Source organism: Scyliorhinus canicula, chromosome 11, assembly GCF_902713615.1.
Source record: "Scyliorhinus canicula chromosome 11, sScyCan1.1, whole genome shotgun sequence".
In the NCBI taxonomy this organism is placed as follows: domain Eukaryota; kingdom Metazoa; phylum Chordata; class Chondrichthyes; order Carcharhiniformes; family Scyliorhinidae; genus Scyliorhinus; species Scyliorhinus canicula.
Genome location: NC_052156.1, coordinates 46,404,648 through 46,420,917, shown reverse-complemented (window position 1 = coordinate 46,420,917; position 16,270 = coordinate 46,404,648). Strand labels below are relative to the sequence as shown.

General features: G+C 46.9%; 2 protein-coding genes across 3 annotated transcripts in view; one reads left to right on the top strand and one right to left on the bottom strand.

Annotated features, from left to right (window-relative positions):
- The window catches only part of LOC119973064 (receptor-type tyrosine-protein phosphatase gamma-like), a 1,019,600-nt gene extending 1,017,657 nt beyond the window's left edge, over positions 1 to 1,943 (bottom strand). The window contains exon 1 of the mRNA XM_038810525.1: positions 1,708 to 1,943. Coding sequence (XP_038666453.1) covers positions 1,708 to 1,789 — 82 coding nt within the window. The 5' untranslated portion in view covers positions 1,790 to 1,943. The remainder of the gene's footprint in view (positions 1 to 1,707) is intronic.
- A 386-nt stretch (positions 1,944 to 2,329) lies between these two features.
- Positions 2,330 to 16,270, top strand: part of fhit (fragile histidine triad diadenosine triphosphatase) — a 1,624,435-nt gene continuing 1,610,494 nt past the window's right edge. Inside the window, exon 1 of one of the 2 annotated variants that reach the window (XM_038810527.1) lies at positions 2,330 to 2,680. In XM_038810527.1, coding sequence (XP_038666455.1) covers positions 2,360 to 2,680 — 321 coding nt within the window. In that variant the 5' untranslated portion in view covers positions 2,330 to 2,359. The remainder of the gene's footprint in view (positions 2,681 to 16,270) is intronic. The other variant, XM_038810530.1, reaches the window with a different exon arrangement.

Below are 16,270 nucleotides of genomic sequence, written 5' to 3'. Positions count from 1 at the left end.
CTACAAACTGTGTGATGTGGGCGCTGTTCTTCGGAACATCAATCTCCCATTAAGGATGGTGACGATGCTTCCATCGCCTCGCATGTCCTTCTCAATACCTTTTGGTAATGTACTGCTCACCACAATTACTGCTGACAAATCCAAGCGCATGTGTTGGATTTGCTGGCTACCTGGCAACATGTGCTTGAGCTCAATCTAAAGTCAAATACCTGCACGATTCTGCCTTTTCTTACTTAGCAAACTTTATTTTTACAACGTTATGTATGGACTGCGACACGGAAAGCGCAGTTTAACCCATTCCATGGCTATCGCTTCAGAATGAAGACTGTACGAATAAATCGGAGTCACCAACTGTACATCGGATCTGTACATCGTTGTTACAAGATAACAACTTGGAAATCGGAGATGTCTCTGCAAGTCACACTAAGACACTCTCGAATATTATTAATTGCTCATTTTCCCGGAAACGTACAGGAAGAAGGCTATTCTGGTGAAACAAATTGAAGAATTTTCCAGGATAAAAACGGTACTTCTCAGGCTTGCTTCGAAGCAATACATTACTCCCGTCCCTCCGTGTGCAATTGTATTCCTTTGCATTTACAAAAATGTGGTCCTTTGACTATGTGACTGCCACACAATAAAGTCTCAAGTCAACAAACACAATCCACTGCCAAACAATCAACCCCCCCCCCCTCCCCCCTCTCAGACACACACCGTACTTCACTTCAAACACGCGGCTCAAGTTAAGCCAATGTTCATCGGAATCAATCAATCACAACTCACAATGCTGTCAAATCAAGCCTACATCAGACCTTGTTCTCTTAATGCGCCTGGTTGCCGGCCTCCTTAATGTAATTACAGTACAAAACAGCACATCGGCCCACGGGTCCAGCCAGTTTCCCCTGGCTCCCGAGTCCCGGCTCAATCATGACACAACCGAAGGCTAAAACATTTTCCTCATTTTTTAAAAAGGTATTCCAATGTCATACAATAAAGAATATTAAAATGGAGATAAAGGTTATTCAACAATAGTCTATGCAGTTTCCAAATCCAAGTTCTGGTTTGTTTAAACGGTGGGGCTGACCATATTGTAGCCACTGGACTTCTCATCAATGTGAGGACTGTGGGAATCTGACCGGTACAGTCAAGGTCAGCCAAGAGTGAGTGAGCAATGAGGGGGAAAAAAAATACTTATTTTAATTTTTATACCTCCCACCCACCCTTAGACAGCGAGAGCCCTCGCCGCCGGCTGTCAATCTCCTTCGCCTTGAAAGACGATGGGATAAGAGAGGCAAAAGAAAAATCACACCGTTATGAAGGAACCTCTCAAGTATTTCCATTTCCACTTCACTCTTGTTCTGAATTCCTCTTTACGCTGGCACTGCACCAAAAAATGAGGGTTAATCGTTTAACCGGAGTTTCTTTTTTTTTTAAATCCCAAAACGAAATAAAAAAAACTGCATCGGCATAAATTGAAACAAAATGCAAAAATAAATCTCAGCAACATCTTGAGCTCAGGGCGCAGTTAGAACTGGACGGAACCAGCGATCCCGCCCGTGTGCCAAACCAGCACCCTTCCGCTCCCGGCTCTCTTCAACATTTTCTTTACCGCCAGAAACATTCCCCCCACCCACCCAATTCCAATTCACAAACATCATGTCAACCGAAACAGACACACGGTATTGTTGCATTAGTTTGGAAACTTACTGGGCAGAGAAGCGGCGAAAAAAACCCTGCAGACTGTGTAGCAGAAGAAAAGCACAAACCCCCGTTCCAAGAGCCTCTGCATGACAAATGTACATCCAAACACAACTTGTTGAATAGTTTTACTGTCGTGGGGAGAGGAGGAGGAGGGAGAAGGTGGGGGGAAAGGGAAGGTGGGAGGGGAGGAAGGGAGGGGGGCGCGGATAAAAAGTCCACGGTCTCACTTGGAGGGCCTGAACAAGAAAGGAGCTGAGCCGGGCTTGCGAGATTTCTCTTCTGCGAAAAGTGAAACTGCAGTGCAAGCCGAGTAGCGCCGACGACGTGATGGAACCATTTAATCCCGAAGCCTATTTAGCAGCGTCCGTCCGGCGAGAGCGCGATCAGTCCATCATCAGCGGAGCAGCGAGTGAAAGGCAGCAGCGAGCGAGGCAGTCGCAGAGGCTCCGGCTCGAGCTGGAAGCTTTCCATTCTTCCCAACAGGAAGTACCATGTGCGCCTCGGGGCACTTTAAAGCCAACGAATCCGACTCGCGCGTGTATGCGCGCACCTGCCCAGCTGGAATCTCTCATCTCTCGCGCGCGCCACGGTGCCGGCTCCTCGGAGGGAGGGGGCGCGCGCGCTACCAGAGCAATCCCCAAACGAAAAAAAACGGTTGATGGACCACGCGCTTCAGCCAGTCACAGGTTCACTATCGGCCCGTTGCCCTTGGTTTCCGGGGATGACCAATCAATTTGCCTGTGGGATTGTGTTGCGGGGAGGAGAGGACGGGCGGTCGGCAGGGAGGCTCGCAGCCGGCCGGACGGCTGGCGCTCAGACCGCTGGGAGTTGTAGTTCTCCGGCGGAGCGTTTCCTGACGCTCAACGGAAGTGAATCCGTTTGGAGAACTACGAGTTCCACAGATCAGCGCGGCTCCATATCTCTCTTTCTCCCAGCCCCCTCCCCTTGGGAATCGCAGTTAGTTGATCTGACAGCGGCGGTAAGTCTGTCATTTTGGTGAGGCTGCTGCTCCGGCTTGGAGCGGCTGGCGTGTTTCTGCGAGTGATGCTGAATTAATCTTTTAACACTCCACAACTTTGTTCATGATAGGCCGTGGAGGCGCTTTTTGTGACTGGGATGGATGTGTGGGGGCCTGGAGGGGCTCCGAGCTCTGTCTCCCATCCCGATAACTTGCCATTTCTCAGTAAATGCTGTAAAACACTCTGGTCACGCGCAATTTTTAATACGTTTCTGTAAATTTGAAATCCGTCTGTTCGGAGAGCTTGTTGATTGCTCTGTGTGATGAGCAACCCTCACAGGAGAACCCGTTTCTTAGTTTCATTTTCAATAACAAGGATCTTGCGTAGACGAACCTGTGTTTGACTTGAGAGCAGCCGTGTCAAATCTTCTAGTTTTCAGCTTCCTTTACGAACCAGTTGTACTGTTTCACAATCTGGATAGTCGGGGTTGAAACTTAGACCAACAGTGTCACTGCGTGGAATTATGATAGGTACAACACAAAACTGTACCCCCCCCCCCCCCCCCGCCCCGCCCCGCCGCCGGTTTATGTTAATTCCAGCATCGACGCATTTCAAGTGCATTTACTTTAGAGTTTGACCGACATGCAAAGACTTCCGTTTAAACTGACACCGAAGTATAAGGTTTTGGTAAATCCAGAACAAAATGCAATTTGCATTTATATTGCCAACAGTACTAAAGACAGTATGCTAAACTCGTCTCACAAGACTTGAAAGTATGATGATCGAACATAAGTAATCGAAACTAATACATGCAAAACGGACTGAAGGCAGTCACGGATGGATTTGACAGCATCACGCAAATGCCAGTCAAGAGGAATGATGCTTCCCCCCAAAGAACATTTTTCAATCTCAATTAAAAAATTACAGTGATGGTATTGAATACTGTGTAAGTGTTTTGCATTTTATACAGTTTAAATGCCAAATCCGTCATTTCACTCATTTAAATATTAAGCAGTTGACCTGATGATTTGAAGAAAAACATTTATTTTTGATAATTTTACTTGATTTAACCTGAACTAAAAGATGAATATAAATTCATTGTCAGTTCTGAGGAAAGGTAAGATTTCTGTAGTAGAAAGCTGATAACCTAGGTGTAGAAAAGTAAAAATTGTCTAGTATGGCGATTGTATTTGAATTATTTTTGGTCTCCGTAACCAGGGTGAAATTCAACATTTTGGCAAAGTACCCTTTCTAATCTGAGGCTAGTGGAATGCTTGATCGTGAGGGACTGCCTTAGAGTTGTTATTAATATCAGATGAAAAGTCAAACTTAATGCATAATATTTCAAAATGGCCAGGTGAAATAAAAAAATATACCAAAAGAAAAATTAATAGACTGGCCAGAACTTGATGCAATGTTGGCCTGCCATGCTGGATTTTGAACTTTGACTAAATTCCAAAATTGCCTGTTCTAGGAGAAAGTTTTCACTATTGTGATGTGTGGTGACATCCTTGCAACTGAGAAGTCAAAGGTTGTTGGTTCACAATCCACCACAGAGACTTGAGCATGTAATCTAGGCTGACAGTGCATTATACGAGGTGTCGCTTTTCAGATGATACATTAAACTGAGGCCCTCTGTGTCCTTTTGAATGGGTGTAAAAGGTCCCATCGCACCATTCTGAAATTGTGGAAGCATCATTGATTGATAATAGTGGAGAGATAACTGATGGAACTTATTTTAATCTATGGAATGTGTAGAATGGATAACTTGAGTTAACATGTGTCCTTTCTGTACTTGGACCTATTGATTTGAATCCAGTCCAGAATGATGGGATGAAACTCGATCTGTATGATCTGATAGAGTCTTTCACCACAGTTTGAAATGGATGCTGCTCACATTTCAGTACAAATTGGCTGTCACTTAAAGCATAAGAGGCTGGCATAAAAGATAGTTTTAAATCACACTGTTATCAGAGCAGAGGAAGTTAGGCTTAAACAGAATAGTTCCTTGATACCACCTCAAATATTGAGCTCTGCACCCAAGACAGAAGAAAGAAGTGCAGAAAAACCCAGAAGAAAAACAATTTATATTTACACAGCACCTTTAATGTAATAAAACATCCCAAGATGTTTCACAGGAGTACAATAAAGCAAAATTAGATTGTGATATGAAGGTAGATGACCAAAAGCTTGGTTAAAGAAGTTGTTTTTCAGAAGCTTCATAAAGGAAGATTGAGAGTCGGAAATGTTGAGGGAGGCAATTCCAGAGCTCAGGACAGAGACAACTGAAGACATAGCCACTAATAATGGAGCAGTTAAAGTTCGGCAGGCTCAAGGAGCCGGAATTAGAACTTAATCTTCTCTAGGACGAGAAAGCTCGCCATGTTGGTTAACCAGGCCTCCGATTTCGGGGGCTTTGAGTCACTCCAAGCTAATAATATCCGTCTCCGGGCTACCAGGGGGGCAAAGGCCAGAGCATCTGCCTCTTTCTCCTCCTGGATCCCCGTATCTACCGACACCCCAAAAACCGCCTCCTAGGGACTCATTGCCACCCTTGTTTTCAATACTCTGGACATGACGTCTGCACACCCCTGCCAATATCCCCTGAGTTTTGGACATGCCCAGAACATGTGGACATGGTTCGCCCGCACGTTTTACACATCATCCTCCACTCCAAAGAATCTACTCATCCGTGCCATATGGGCCTGGTATACCACCTTGAATTGGGTCAAGCTGAACCTTGCGCATGTAGCGGTCGCGCTGACTCTGCTCAACAGCGACCTCCCATAAGCCGTCCTCCATCTCTCCCCCAAGCTCCTCCTCCCACTTGCGCTTCAGCTCCTTGATCTGCATCTCCTCCGCCCCCATTAGTTCTTTGTAAATGTCTGAGCAGCTCCCCTCTCCCACCCATCCCCAAGACACTACCCTATCCTGGATCCCCCTGAGTGGCAGGAGTGGGAAGGATAATACTTGCCTGCGCAGGAAGTCCCGCACCTGTAAATATCTTACCGTTCCCTCTTGCCAACCCAAACTTCTCCTCCAGCACCCTCAAGCTAGGGAAGCTCCCTTCCAGGAACAGGTCCCCCAGCCTCTCAATTCCCGCCATTCGCCATACTAAAAATCCCCCATCCAAGCTCCCTGGGGCAAACCGGTGGTTGTCACATATGGGGATCAAACCGATGCTCCCACTGCTCCAACGTACCTCCTCCACTGACCCCAGATCCTCAAGGCCACCACCACCACGGGGCTGGTGGAATATCCCGCCGGCGGGAACGGCAGGGGTGCGTTATCAACGTCTCCAAGATGGTACCCCTACATGAAGCTGCCTCCATCCGCTCCCAAACCAACCCTGCCCCCACCACCCACTTATCATCATCCCCAAGCTGGTACCCCCACATGAAGCTGCCTCCATCCGCTCCCAAACCGACCCCGCCCCCACCACCCACTTCCTTATCATAGCAATGTTGGCTGCCCAGTAATAATTACTGAAGTTTGGCAAGCCCCCCCCCCCTACCCGATTCCTCTCGAGCATCGCCTTCTTCACGCGCGGGGACTTACCTGCCCAGACAAAGCCCAAAATGATTTTGTTAATCCTCTTAAAGAAGGACCGCGGAATGAAAATTGGGAGGCATTGGAATACAAATAAAAATCTCGGTAGGACCGTCATCTTAACCGTCTGCACCCTCCCAGCCAGCGACAGCGGTAGCGCATCCCATCTCCGAAACTTGCCCCTCATCTGCTTGACCAACCGGGACAAGTTCAACTTGTCTAACCGGCCCCAGTCGCGCGCCACTTGTATCCCTTGTATCCCCAGCCAAGCTCATATCAAAGCTCCAAAACCTAGGACTTGGCTCTCCACCCTGCAACTGTATCCTCGATTTTCTGACCAACAGACCACAATCAGTAAGAATGAACACCAAAACCTCCTCCATAATAGTCCTCAATACCGGGGCCCTGCAAGGCTGTGTACTTAGCTCCCTAGTCTACTCCCTGTACACACACAACTGCGTGGCAAAACATGGTTCCAACTCCATCTACAAGTTTGCTGACGATACGACCATAGTGGGCCGAATCTCGAATAACGACGAGTCAGAATACAGGAGGGAGATAGAGAACCTAGTGGAGTGGTGTAACGACAACAATCTCTCCCTCAATGCCGGCCAAACTAAAGAGCTGGTCATTGACTTCAGGAGGCAAAGTACTGTACACACCCCTGTCAGCATCAATGGGGCCGAGATGGAGATGGTTAGCAGTTTCAAATTCCTAGGGGTGCACATCTCCAAAAATCTGTCCTGGTCCACTCACGTCGACGCTATCACCAAGAAAACACAACAGCGCCTATACTTCCTCAGGAAACTAAGGAAATTCGGCATGTCCACATTAACCCTTACCAACTTTTACAGATGCACCATTGAAAGCATCCTATCGGGTGGCATCACAGCCTGATATGGCAACTGCTCATCCCAGGACCGCAAGGAACTTCAGAGAGTCCTGAAAACCACCCAGTCCATCACACAAACCTACCTCCCATCCATTGACTCCATCTACACCTCCCGCTGCCTGGGGAAAGCGGGCAGCATAATCAAAGATCCCTCCCACCCAGCTTACTCACTCTTCCAACTTCTTCCATCGGGCAGGAGATACAGAAGTCTGATGTTGCTCGTTATGCTTTCCCTTAATTTGCTCTGTTTTAATTACCTTTGCTCAAGAGTCGCCAGGTATCTTTCTGATACCACCACAGGGTTCAACGCCGAATACTGATCAATGACTCGATACACCAGTTAGTAAGTTTGAAATCAATACACGTTTATTTACACACAGTCAATTATTACTCATGCATAAACTCTACTCGCTAAACCACCACTACTACTAAAAGCCTATACTTAGCTTCGAGTGGCCCACTCAGTCAGGGGAACAATGGCCTTTGTCCGGTTCTGACACTGCTGGCTTCGAACTGGTACGGAATAGTAGCTAGGAGCGCCTATTTCGTAGCGTGTGTTGACCTTAGACTTACTTGGTTGGTGCTTGACGGCCTCTCGTCGCTGAGAGCCAAATGCCAAGGTGAAGGTGAAGAGGAGTAAGAGATCTTCCAAGAGCAAACTGACCTTGGGGACTCTGTTTTATAGCCCCCAGGGGTTTTGCGCCCTTCTGGGCGGACCCCGGACTTGGTCCCAATTAATTGGACCATGTCCCAATCGTTCGTATTGATTTTCTGCAATAACGGGGTTGTTCCCTGATCGTTGGGCGGGCCCTATGTAACCGTTGGCCTGCCTTTGTTTTAGCTTCCACTGGCGCCGGGAAGTCTGTCCTGGCACCGATTGTTTCAATGTTTCTTTTTGTCCCCGGAGATAGCTCATTACTATGCTAATGGCTAGTAGTTTCAGTTCTGTCTGGGTTCTGCAAGTCCTAATACACAGGAAACCTTGCACCTGCTTGTTTTGTCTAGTGCTGTCCATTTTTCCCTCCACTCTTTGCGAGTATCCATTTTGGAATCGGGACGTGGCCACCCCAGGTGGCTACACTGAGAACACGCATGAACAGACTCAAAAACAGCTTCTTCCCCACTGTCACAAGACTTCTAAATGACCCTCTTATTGACTGACCTCATTAACACTACACCCTGTATGCTTCATACGATGCCGGTGCTTATGTAGTTACATTGTATATCTTGTGTTGCCCTATTATGTATTTTCTTTTATTCCCTTTTCTTCCCATGTACTTAATGATCTGCTTGCAGAAAAATACTTTTCACTGTACCTCGGTACATGTGACAATAAACAAATCCAATCCAATCCAATCCTAGGTACCTAAAACTATCCCCCACTAACCTAAACAGTAGCTCCCCCAGCCGACCCTCCTGACCTCTTGCCTGGACTACAAACATCTCGCTCTTTGTCATATTCAGTTTATGTCACGAAAACCGGCCAAATTCCCCCAAAGTCGGTATGAGGTCACCCATCCCTGCCCCTGGATCTGCTACATATAAGAGCAGGTCGTCCGTGTACTGCAAGACCCTATGCTCCACCCCCCCCCCCCCCCCCCCCCCCCACCAAACCAGCCCCTTCAAGCTCTCAGAGCAGTTGCCAGCGACTCTATAGCTAACGCAAACAGCAGTAAGGTGAGGGGGCACCGGTCTTGTCTTATCCCCTGGTGCAGTCTAAAATAGTCCGAGGTTGTCCTATTCGTCCTTACACTAGCTTCCGGTGCCTGGCACAACAGCCTAACCCAGTCGATAAAGCCCCTACCAAACCCAAATCGTCCCAACACCTCCCATAGATAGTCCCACTCCACCCGATCGAATGCCTTCTCCACATCCATGGCCACTACTACCTTAACCTCCCTACTCTCCAGGGGCATCATGGTCACGTTGAGCAACCTTCTTATATTGGCCACCAACTGCCTGCCCTTGACAAACCCGGTTTGATCCTCCATAATCACATCCGGCACACAATCTTCAATCCTGGAGGCCAAAACTTTGCCCAGCAGCTTGGTGTCCACATTAAGCAGTGAGAGCGGCCTATCAGACCCACATAGCTCTGGGTTCTTGTCCCGCTTCAATATTAACAAAATAGTGGCCTGTGACATAGTCGGGGGCAGATCCCTCTATCCCTCGCCTCATTGAAAACCTTGACCAGCAACGGCCCTAATATCCCCGAGAATATCTTGTAGAATTCCACCGGATACCCATCCGGCCCCAGGGCTTTACCCGACTGCATTGCCTTCGAGCCCTCGGCTATTTCTTCGGCCCTGATCGGGGCCCCTAGCCCATCCACCAGCTCCCTGCCCGCCCTTGGGAAGGTCAGTCCGTCCAAAAAGTGTCTCATCCCCCTCGGGCCCCATGGGGGGTTCCGAACTATAGAGCCTGCTGTAAAAGTCCCTAAACGGCCCAGCCGAGTACCCTACCAGATTCCCATCCCCATCAACCACCCTCTCTATTTCCCTGGCCGCCTCCCTCTTCTTAAGCTGCTGTGCCAGAATTCTACTGGCCTTCTCCCTATCTTCATAAAACGCACCCCTCACCTTTCTAAGCTGCTCCACTGCCCTACCTGTAGACAGCACCCTGAACTTGACCTGCAGCCTTCGACGTTCGCTTAAGAGCTCCACTCCCGGGGTCGCCGCATACCTCCTATCTATCTGTAGGATCTCCTTAACCAGTCGGTCCATCTCTGCCTTATCTGTCCTGTCCCTATGAGCCCGGATCAAAATCAGCCTCCCTTTCACCACTGCCTTCAGCGCTTCCCAGACCACCGCTGCTGAGACTTCCCCCATATCATTGACCTGCAGGTAGTTCTGCATACACTTCCTCAACCTCTCGTTCACCACCTCGTCCGCCAACAAGCCCACATCCAGTCTCCATTGCGGACGCTGGAAGCTCTCCTCACTAACCTGCAGTTCCGCCCAATGTGAGGCATGATCCAAAATAGTGATGGCCGAATACACCGTGTCCACCACCCCCGCCAGCAAACCCCTGCTCAAAATGAAAAAAATAAATTTGGGAATAGACCTTATGCACATGCGAATAAAAATAAAACTTCTTCCCTGTCGACTGCCTAAAGCTCCATGGGTCGACCCCCCCCCCCCCCAATCTGCTCCATGAACCCTATCAGTTCTTTTCCCATTGCTGGCACCCTCCCCGTTTTCGAACACAACCGCTCCAGGCCGGGGTCTGTGACTGTATTTAAATTCCCGCCAATCACCAACTTGTGCGTGCCCAGGTCAGGTATCTTCCCCAGTACCCTCTTTATAAATTCTACATCGTCCCAGTTTGGAGCGTACATGTTAACCTAGACTACCTTCCTCCCCTCCAGCTTGCCGCTCACCATGTCATGCCGCCCTCCCGCCGCCCGCGTCCGAGACTATACTTCCCACCTGGAATTGCACCCACTTATTGATTAAAATCGCCACCCCTCTAGTCTTGGTGTCCAGTCCCGAACGAAAGACCTGACTGACCCAACCCTTCCTTAGCCTAACTTGATCCGCTACTTTCAGAAGTGCGTCTCCTGCAACATCACCACGTCCGCCTTCAGAGCCCTCAGATGGGCGAACACACGTGCCCTCTTGACCGGCCCATTCAACCCTCTAACATTCCAGGTGATCAGCCTGGTTGGGGGGGCACCACGCACCCCCCTCCTCCGATCAGCCATCCTCTTTCATCTGGTTCATTATTGTCTGAATCTGTCGTCCTTACCTGGTCTGGCCTACGTGATTCCAGATCCATATCAATGTGGTTGATTCTAATATATAAAATAAATAAAATCATTTTATCTTATATATAAAATAAATAAAGCCAACGACATCCCATGAATGAATAAAAAAAAGTATGAAAAGCACTTCTTAGTACAAAAAATTGACAGCTAATGAGTGGTTAACAAAAACATGTACAGGTGCAAAGCAAAAGGTAAATGCTAATTTTTAGAAGGGACGTTTAGGATGATGACAGAATTTTTTCACTTAGAACTTAGTTCTTATAATGAACTTCCAAAAAGGGCAACGGAGGCAATTTTGGACTGGGCTGCCAGATTGATAGCCGGATAAGCCTGGAAGGTAGCAAAAGAGATGGGAGAGTAGAATGTGAATGGATTTTGTTAAAATAAGGACTTTCTGGACTTTAAAGGAGAAAAAAAAATATTAACCATTATCTAGGATTCAGCAAATTAGTGCTGTTAACAGCCATGCCAATAGTCACATTTAAATAGGGCACTAGAATGAGGTGGAAAATGTGCTTGGAAGGAAGGTTTGGGGGATTAGAATTCTTTGCAGAATAATAATTCAACATAGCAGTGATTTGGAGTGAAGAAGAACATCAAGCACCAGAGTCATCCATTTGTAAGTGACTACAAATGCATTCAGATGCAGTACAATTCTTAGAAGTATTCCAAATGGATAGACTGGCACATTGAGCAGAAAATGTAATTAGAAACATGATTGGCTGAGTGTCATCACATGTAACATAGCTTCCTGCAAAAAGTGTCAACCTATCTATAACAAAGTTTTACAGATGGCAGGACTCCCCCACCTCTTTCTCTCCCTACCTCTTTTTACCTTTCCCTACCATCTTTGCAGATACCTTGAGGGTTTGGGACAGGAGGATATTATAGAGATCGGGAGCAGTGAGGCTCGAGAATTCGAAAACCAGGTTCAAAATTTTAAAATCAGGATCAAGACGACTAATACTCCCCCTTCCCTAACCCATTTCTCTCCACCTTCCACTACCCCATCTCCCTTTTGTCCTTCTTCCTCGACACCCTTTCCACCCTTACCCTTCCCATCTTCCTCTGGTTAGTAAAATGCCCTCTGACATGGCCAAGCAAGCCACTCAATTCAAGGGCAATTAGGGATGGGCAATAAATGCTGGTTTTGCCAGAGATGCCCACATCCCATGAATGAATTTTTAAAAGGTCAAGCCCATGGGAATGAAAGGGACAGTGAGTGGCAAGTGCTGTTACAAAATTGGCTAAGAATGAAAAACAGAGTAGAATGCTGTATAATTCTGATTTAGACTGCATGCGCAGTGTGGCCACATTTTTTTTATCTGGTAAAAAGGCCGCTTGCAGCCAGCATAGTTAAAAGCCAGCTGTTGCGCGTGAATTTGCGCAATCGGGAGCGCCGCGACGGATGGCTGTGATCCGACACATGCCCACGACCCACCTGCGGGTCACGCCCCTGACTTTTAAGATCACTGAATTAGATGGTATAATTTTAAAGGGCATGCAGGAACAGAGATCCTGATTGTTTGTGTGCACAAATGTTTAAAGGGACAGGTCAAGTTGCAACGGTTGTAAAAAATTATTTTGTTAATAGAGCAGAGAAGGTTAACGGGAGATTTGATAGAAATGCAAAACAATGAACGATTCTGAGAGTAGACAATGAGAATGCGTTTCTAATGGCAGAAGGGCCGATAACCAGAGGACATAGATTTCAGGTAATTGCCAGACGAACCATGGGTGACATAGGAAACAGTTTTTTACACGGCGAGACTCTCCATTCTCTTCCCACTCCCCCACCCCACTCCCTATCCAGAAAGAGCAGGATTGTTTTTTTCAAGCTACCCAAACAAGCCCCGTCAGAAGACCCCGAGATAGGAACACACGCCCATCACAGAAACCCTTGCACATGATCTGACCGGATGCTTCCCGTGTAACCTGAATATAGATTTCACTACCCTGTACAACATCCCGCCACACGATCGAACTATTGCTTCTCCCCACGTCCATCCCGCCCCTCCCTTTCGGCCCGACCTCCAAACTCATCACCCCTTCCCCCACACGGACCATCACGCTCACAATCGTGTGTTCCGATCTCAGGATCAGAAGGCTTGTTTGGAAATCCTGGAAAAAGTAATCCTGCCCCTAATTTATCTCCTAACACCTCGCAATAACGTGCCCTTTCAAACTATGCTACACCCACGCACCACCCCTTGCAACCTCTACCCTCTACAAAAGTAAACCTACTTTTTCCGGCGCTCGGCCTCGTCCCTGGATGGTTGTTGGAATGAAGCCAAGCCTGTCAATCGGAATGGTTTTAGGATGAGAACTTGTTCAAAAAATCCCTCACATGCTGTGTTAGAGCGAAATGTTTGGAGAAATCTAATTACAACTGTGCTTGGAAACCCCATCCAGTAAATATCAGGACTATTAGTGTGACTCTCCTGGTGACAGCTGTTAAAAAAATATACATTCTAATTGAATACCCACATTTCCCAAGTGTTAATCAGGTGAGATAATTATATACTGCTTGCTTCTAAATTCAATAACATTTTGGAAAAACATGATCAATTACAGTCAGGAATCGCCTGAGCATAATCCACTTTCTGAAGATTATTGACCAGAAAACCAAAGCTATCCCATGGAACCTATCTGTCCAAAAGCCTAGCACCTCTGTGATTTTAAAGACTCTATAATCTTCCAAATTTTGAGAAACTCCTGAGCAGAAGAATAATTCAGCCCACCAGAATATCTCATCAGCCCAGCTGAATGGGACTGATGCCATCTGGGAATTTAGGCACACTACCCATACTTGGAATTAAATGACGGGAGACCTTTTGAAAATATCGGTATTTGGGATGACATAGGCTGTAACGAGTATACAACATTAGCAATACCTATTGCAAAGCCATCTACTGAAATAACAAATACTTCAGAGAGTTTTCAGTGAACGTGTGCCACATGCTCCAATAATATGAATGTAGAAATTGAGTTTGCATATATTATTCTGGGCCTTGGGCAAGCTAATAATGTTGCTGAACTAGATGTTCTGAACTAGTTGTTGTCCTGTTATAATGTTAAAAGTGATGAATCCTCCAGCTCTCCAGGAAAGTACATCAGTCACCCCACGAATACATGGCTATACTGCACCCTGGCTCGTACTACATGGATCCGCCATAGCTACCTGAAATCTATTTGTGCAATAGGCAGTGCAGACAGAATTTGTGGCTTCATGTGTTCATCAAGCAAGTAATTGTAATTCTCATCCCGTACCAGTGGTACACTAAGGCAGACTTTCATCTTTTTCCATAGCTAGTTATTCCTGGAATAAGTTGCCTGTCTGTCACCAGAAGCTGATACATAGCGTGAGGGGTTCCACTTCACATCAAACATGGCTGACCAGGGGTTTCTCCTGCTCTTACCACCAGCCATTCGCGTGTTGGAAGGATTTGCAGGTTGACGCACCAAACCTGTTTGGCTGTGTTATGAATGCACTTTCTTTGCCCATCCAGTCCTGGGGTGGGAATCTAACTGGAGTTTCAGAGGCAGGGATGTTACCCACTGCACCACAAAATCTCCCAAACAAGTGATAAAACATCCCGATTGCCTTTTTAAAGATGTGTACTCTTATTGACATCTCTTAAGATCCTCATGTGACTTGTGCTGCCTGTATATTCTATGGACAGAGGTAAATATATTATGGGCTCCATTCAAAAATAATGTCTGACAATCTTTTGTTCTACCTGTGCTTTGGCATCAACTCCATGATGATATACAAGAGTAAACCCAAGTGGAACACCATTCATACTCGTAAACTGGAAACATTAAAAAATTTGCCACTGTTATCATGGTTAGAAGTAGTGAGAAGTATTTCAAAGTCTGTGGCTGCAGAAAGCCAAAAAGAAATTTACAATAAAAACATTCATGGGGAAGGACATCCGGTGTCAGCATATAGAGAGCAGCCGCACACGAGTTGGCTCCTGCCAGAGTACCTTGATTTTGGCCCTTTCCACCTGGTTATCAGGGATGATGTGGGTGGAACTTTGTTAGTTGATGCGATAAGAGTCCCATACATAAAAGGTATGCCCAATAAGTACAAAACCAGGCAGCAGAAAAGTAAAGAATCGTCGTCGGGTTCAGGAGCTTCAAGAGCTTTGCTGAGAAAATGGCGGAGGTTCCTGCTGCATCAGTTGCATCTGTTGCCATTTTATTAACCGCTCAGATGCTTTACAAGCATCTTGGTGGTGGAACTTAAGAAACCACAGCAGGCTATATTTGAAGACCTCAACAGAGCAATCGAAGAAGACCTGTCCCCTATTCGTGTGACCTTGGAAAAAACGTACCTGACGCTAAAGGCGCAAGGCACGGTGCTACAGGATGTGAAGGCAGCCCTATCAAGGAAGAGTGACCAGATCACTGTCCCAGGAAGCAGAGATGGCATGAATGGTTGGTGATAGCAAGGTGCTTAAGGCGAAGGGACAATCTGGAGAATTGCTCCAGAAGACAGAATTTGAGAACTGTTGGGCTGCCAAATGGTCTGGAAGGTCAGAACCCAACAAAATATATGTTGCAGCTGTTTGGGAACATTGTGGGGGAGGATGGAATGACGTGCCATCCTTAGTTGGGTTGGGCACTTAGGCCGAAGCCCCGCTCCAGTGAACCACTGCACGTGATCATCATATATTTTCAGTTACCAAGAAAAGGAAAAGGTTCTGCGGTGGGCGAAGGACCATTGGAACTATAAATGGGAGGGTCACACCATTCGGCTCTACCAGGATGTGGGAGCGGAGCTGGCTAAGAGGCTTGCGGCATTCAACAAGGTCAAGGCCGTGTTGTACAGGACCAATTTGATGTGATGTACCCTGCACACATCCGAGTAACTTACAAATCAAAAGATTACTATTTTGATGCACTGGAGGAGGCTGAGGCATTTGTGCAGAAGCATGGACTGGGTTTGAGCTAACTGTTAACTGTATTTGTTGTGAGATGTCTGTTTGGGGGGGTGGGCGTGTGATATTTGGGATTTATTGGGGTGCCTACTGGGCATTTTGGAGTTTGTATTTTTACTGTTGGTTTGTGGGATGGGCATTGTCCTTATTTGTTTTTTTATGAACTATTAAAGTTGGTTATGGGACGGGGGGCTGATTGGTGTTCTGGTTATTTGTTCTGTTTTTACTCTGAGCAGGGGCCGCACTGCTGGGTGTTTGTTATTTGATGGGAACGGAGTGATGAGGGTAACTGCAGATCATACTGTGGGCTTAGGATGAGCTTAGGATTTTTGTTTGAGGTTAGAGACAGGGGTGGGCAGGGGTCTTTGTTTGCCTTGTTGCTGTTTGTTGGTTGATTTGGGTGTGGTATTGATAGGAGGTGGGTTGGGTGGGGGAGGGTTAGTTCTCTGACAGTGAC